The sequence below is a fragment of the Pygoscelis adeliae genome, unplaced genomic scaffold (genome assembly GCF_000699105.1).
Source record: "Pygoscelis adeliae isolate BGI_AS28 unplaced genomic scaffold, ASM69910v1 Scaffold457, whole genome shotgun sequence".
Taxonomy (NCBI): domain Eukaryota; kingdom Metazoa; phylum Chordata; class Aves; order Sphenisciformes; family Spheniscidae; genus Pygoscelis; species Pygoscelis adeliae.
This window is the reverse complement of record NW_008825153.1, coordinates 75,456-78,978: the sequence shown is the minus strand read 5'-3', so window position 1 is coordinate 78,978 and position 3,523 is coordinate 75,456. Positions and strand designations below refer to the sequence as shown.

Here is a 3,523-nt window from a genome sequence, read left to right as displayed (position 1 = left end):
GCGGCTCAGTAGCTTTGCTCCTCTGCCGGTCTCTGCTCTTACCTGCCTAACCCCCGCTTTTGCTGTCTCAGAATGAATCCGGAGCGTGCCAGATTATGGAGCTGCTAGAGCTTTCTGCCTTGTGTTTTAAGGGCAGTTTAGCGTAGTTGTGCCTTCAACCCAAGAGAAGCTGTTAGTATTATCCTGACAGGGAGGACAGCGTTTCCTGGTAACTCTTTACCGTGACATCCAAGGGTGTTGCTTGAGACCTCTCCCTTCCTGACTGATGTAGGGCGCTTTTTGGAGTGGGAGGGTTTTGTCCCTTAGCAATGTTCCCATGCTTACCTGGGGCACTCTTCACAGCCGGGGAGAGATCGTGGTCACTTCTCTTCTCGCTCTGACCGTGACACCGTGCAAGCGTTGTGTATCAGCAGAGAGCGCTGGTTAACACAGCTAAGAGTCCCAAGGCAGACTAGATCTAGTTAGTATTGCTGATAGAGACTATTCAAAGCATCGCTTAGCCTTTGGTCCCTCCTTTCTTCCTGGAAAGATGAACACTGAGCACACTAGGCTTGTACATGACCGAAGCTGGAAAGAACTATATAAAGCCTCTGCATCAATTGTCACTTTTCATACAAAAAATTTATTTTAAAAAGTTGCGTATAAAGTTCTACACAGGACGGTTACCATTTCTATAGTAAAAAAAAAAACCAACAAAAAAACCCAACCCCAAACCAAAACCAAATGAAAAATCCAGCTCTGTCACTCAAATGGTAAAAGGGTTGCTCAGTCTCAACAACCCACATTTAACAGACTTCAGTGTGCATTTTGGTACAACACCATGGACAAACTGCAGAAGCAGAGTTCATTAGAGAATGTACATATTTACATCATTATCTAACACATGTACTTTTTACCACCACAGCCGCAGAACCACATTAGCCCTTGGAATGGATCTCCTCCTCTACCCTGTTTCTGTGCCGACACGGCTATTTAGGCTGCATTACAGAAGCAGCTGTTTTTACAGAAGACTTTTTTAATGGGCTTGGTCCACTGCTAATGCCCTGGCACTGTTCCGGAAAACTGAGGGAGGGTTTGATCGGTTCTTGGCTCCCCAAGGAGGAGAAGGCCGAGGCTAGTAGACACCATGTAAGACATCTCCTCTCACCTCATCTTCTGCTCTGAGGAGAAACACAAACTGGGGAAGGGCTCCCTTCTAGTCAGAAGGCGAAAGAGCTTTTGGACTAAAAGCTGCCCATAAGAAACTTTAAATTTGGATACTGATTGTCTGAAGAAGTAATTCTAAATGATCTGAGCAAGTTCTGCTGTCAGATTCACATTAGCTCTTCTTACCCCACCACGTTTCTGAGGGAAGAATTCCATTCTTCAACAAGTATAAAGTTCAATTTCTAAACTTCTTAAACAAAGCAAAAGCAGATGGCTCAGTATATAAATATATCCAGCATCTGGATTCTCAGTAACAAAAATAACATCCTTTATACAACAGAAAATGGATCAACTATGAAGCAATTCCCCCTTGGTCTTAAGATCCAACATCTTCAACAGTTTCGTCTTCATCCTCTTCCTCCTCCTCTTCATCATCTTCCCCCACTTCTCCATCTCGCTTCTCTTTTTCAAGCATTTTTAGGTATTTGCTAGCTAGGATCTTCTTTGGCAAAATATCTGGAAGGTAAAATTGTTTCTTTTATAGTCAGTTTGAATACTTATATTGCCTCATTAATACTGTTGCATCCATACCATAATGAAATGAAGTCGAAAAGAGGCTTTGTTAAAAACGTTATTATCTAAGGGAATACCCAGAGAAGTTAGTCTGACCTATACAGCTGTAAGAATAAGAGGGAATTACCCACTTATGGTACAAGTAACCAAAGATAAGGAATGTGTTTTACGACTGATTACTGGCAACTGTCTTTACTACCTGCTCACATACATTATTTATTGGATGTAAAATAGAGTGCTCAATTACTCAACTGCCTTAGACAGATTCAACGAGACAGCTATCCCATTTATGTCCTGCAGAAATGTTTTTTCTGCATTAAGGCAAGATACTTGTTCAGGGCAATAATGATGGAGCCGAGACAAAGCAGAACTGCGTGCTCTGAAAGTACGTCCATGGGGAACCCAGAGAAAGACTGGGCTAGGAATAGCTTATTCTCGACCTATATCCTATAGCTAAGTGTTACAACAAAAATCCAAGTATCAGTAAAAAGTGTGTGTACATGCACACATGTGTGTACATATATATATATATTTATATATATAAAAAGAGAGAGGAACCATACGATGAATCACTTTAAGAAACAAGACTTAGAGATTTAAATGTGTAATTTTGGGGCCACATAACTTCTCACATAAGGATGTGCAGTGATCTTGTTTTATAAGCTGAAAGCTTTCAGATGGAGTTGCTGGAATTTAAGAAATGCTTAAGGCAATATGCTGAGAACTAATTAGCCTTGCATAACTTTGGAGCACCAGAAAAATCCCCATTCACAAAGAAATGTTTTCAGTGATGTAGTTTATGAGTTCCAGTTGAATGTTACACAGGAGATTAATGACCAGTAGGAGAATTGTGCTCTCACAAAACAATTCAGTAAGAGCAAGATTTCATTTTCCACATTACATACTGGATTTACCATCATGCTATAGATACCTGCAAGGAACTGAAAGGTCTCACACTCCTCTGCAGTATGAGACAGGTCACTGTAAGTTAGAGCGTTCTTCTCCTTGCCTCTGCCATGTTTGTAGGAGTATGTAGCCAAATACTGAACAAAAAGCTCCTAAAAATTAAAACAAAAGCCAATAGTCAAACTATGAATTCACACATATAGTTGGCAGCAGTTTTCTTTAATCCCTGTTTAAAGACACAAATGCCACATTTAAGTGCACATATACTGCACGCTTTGTGGAGAGACCCACTTATTTCAGAAGAGCTTAAGGTCAGGATATAGTCGCATCTCCTTGGAGTACTGACTGCAGGCTTGGGTTCTGGGACGTAACTTAATTTGTGCTGCCCTTCAACACTTTCCACAGCCCAACAAATGACGCTTGAGATCAGAAAGCAGCAGGGTATCATCTCCACACGGGCTAATTTATACTGACTGACAGCAGTGGAAATAAGAACCTCCTGCGTTGCTCACAGACTCTGGGAGCTCAGCTGGACGGGACGATGCCCCAAACCCCTTTTGCACAGCGGGAGCCCGAAGCGTGATGCTTCATGGCCGCCGAGTGACAGACGCAGGTAGGAAGGGGAGAGAGGTGCGGCAAGAGCCGCTCGCTGGGGACGAGGTCGGCCCGGGGCGCCCCAACAGCGGTGAGAGGAGCGACGTGGGAGCCCAGCCCGGAGGCAGCGGTACCTCAGGGAGGCACAGGCCCAGGACGGCGGGGAAGGAGCGGGGTCGGCCGAGAGGGAAGGCAAGAGGGAGCCGGTACCGTGGCTTTGGCGGTGAGGAAGAGCGCGTCCTGGTTGATGCTGGACACCTCCGGCGAGCTCTTCATGATCACGCGGATACGCGACAGGGGCAGC

At 44.2% G+C, this 3,523-nt stretch overlaps 1 protein-coding gene across 1 annotated transcript; it reads right to left on the bottom strand.

Moving 5' to 3' along the window:
- Positions 1-604: 604 nt before the first annotated feature.
- On the bottom strand, positions 605-3,517 carry CHRAC1 (chromatin accessibility complex 1). The gene is made up of 3 exons (XM_009328406.1): positions 3,430-3,517; positions 2,651-2,777; positions 605-1,662 (listed from the first exon to the last, which is right to left on the bottom strand). The coding sequence occupies exons 1-3, from the start codon at positions 3,493-3,495 to the stop codon at positions 1,523-1,525; spliced, it is 333 nt and encodes a 110-aa protein (XP_009326681.1). The 5' UTR covers positions 3,496-3,517; the 3' UTR covers positions 605-1,522.
- Positions 3,518-3,523: the final 6 nt, after the last annotated feature.

Excerpts from the sequence above, each read along its gene's own strand:
- CHRAC1 (XM_009328406.1), bottom strand. The coding sequence starts at position 3,495 with ATGAAGAGCTCGCCGGAGGTGTCCAGCATCAACCAGGACGCGCTCTTC. Across the intron at positions 2,778-3,429 it reads TCCTCACCGCCAAAGCCACG|GAGCTTTTTGTTCAGTATTT; the intron begins GTACCGGCTCCC and ends TTTAATTTTTAG. Across the intron at positions 1,663-2,650 it reads GACCTTTCAGTTCCTTGCAG|ATATTTTGCCAAAGAAGATC; the intron begins GTATCTATAGCA and ends TTTACCTTCCAG.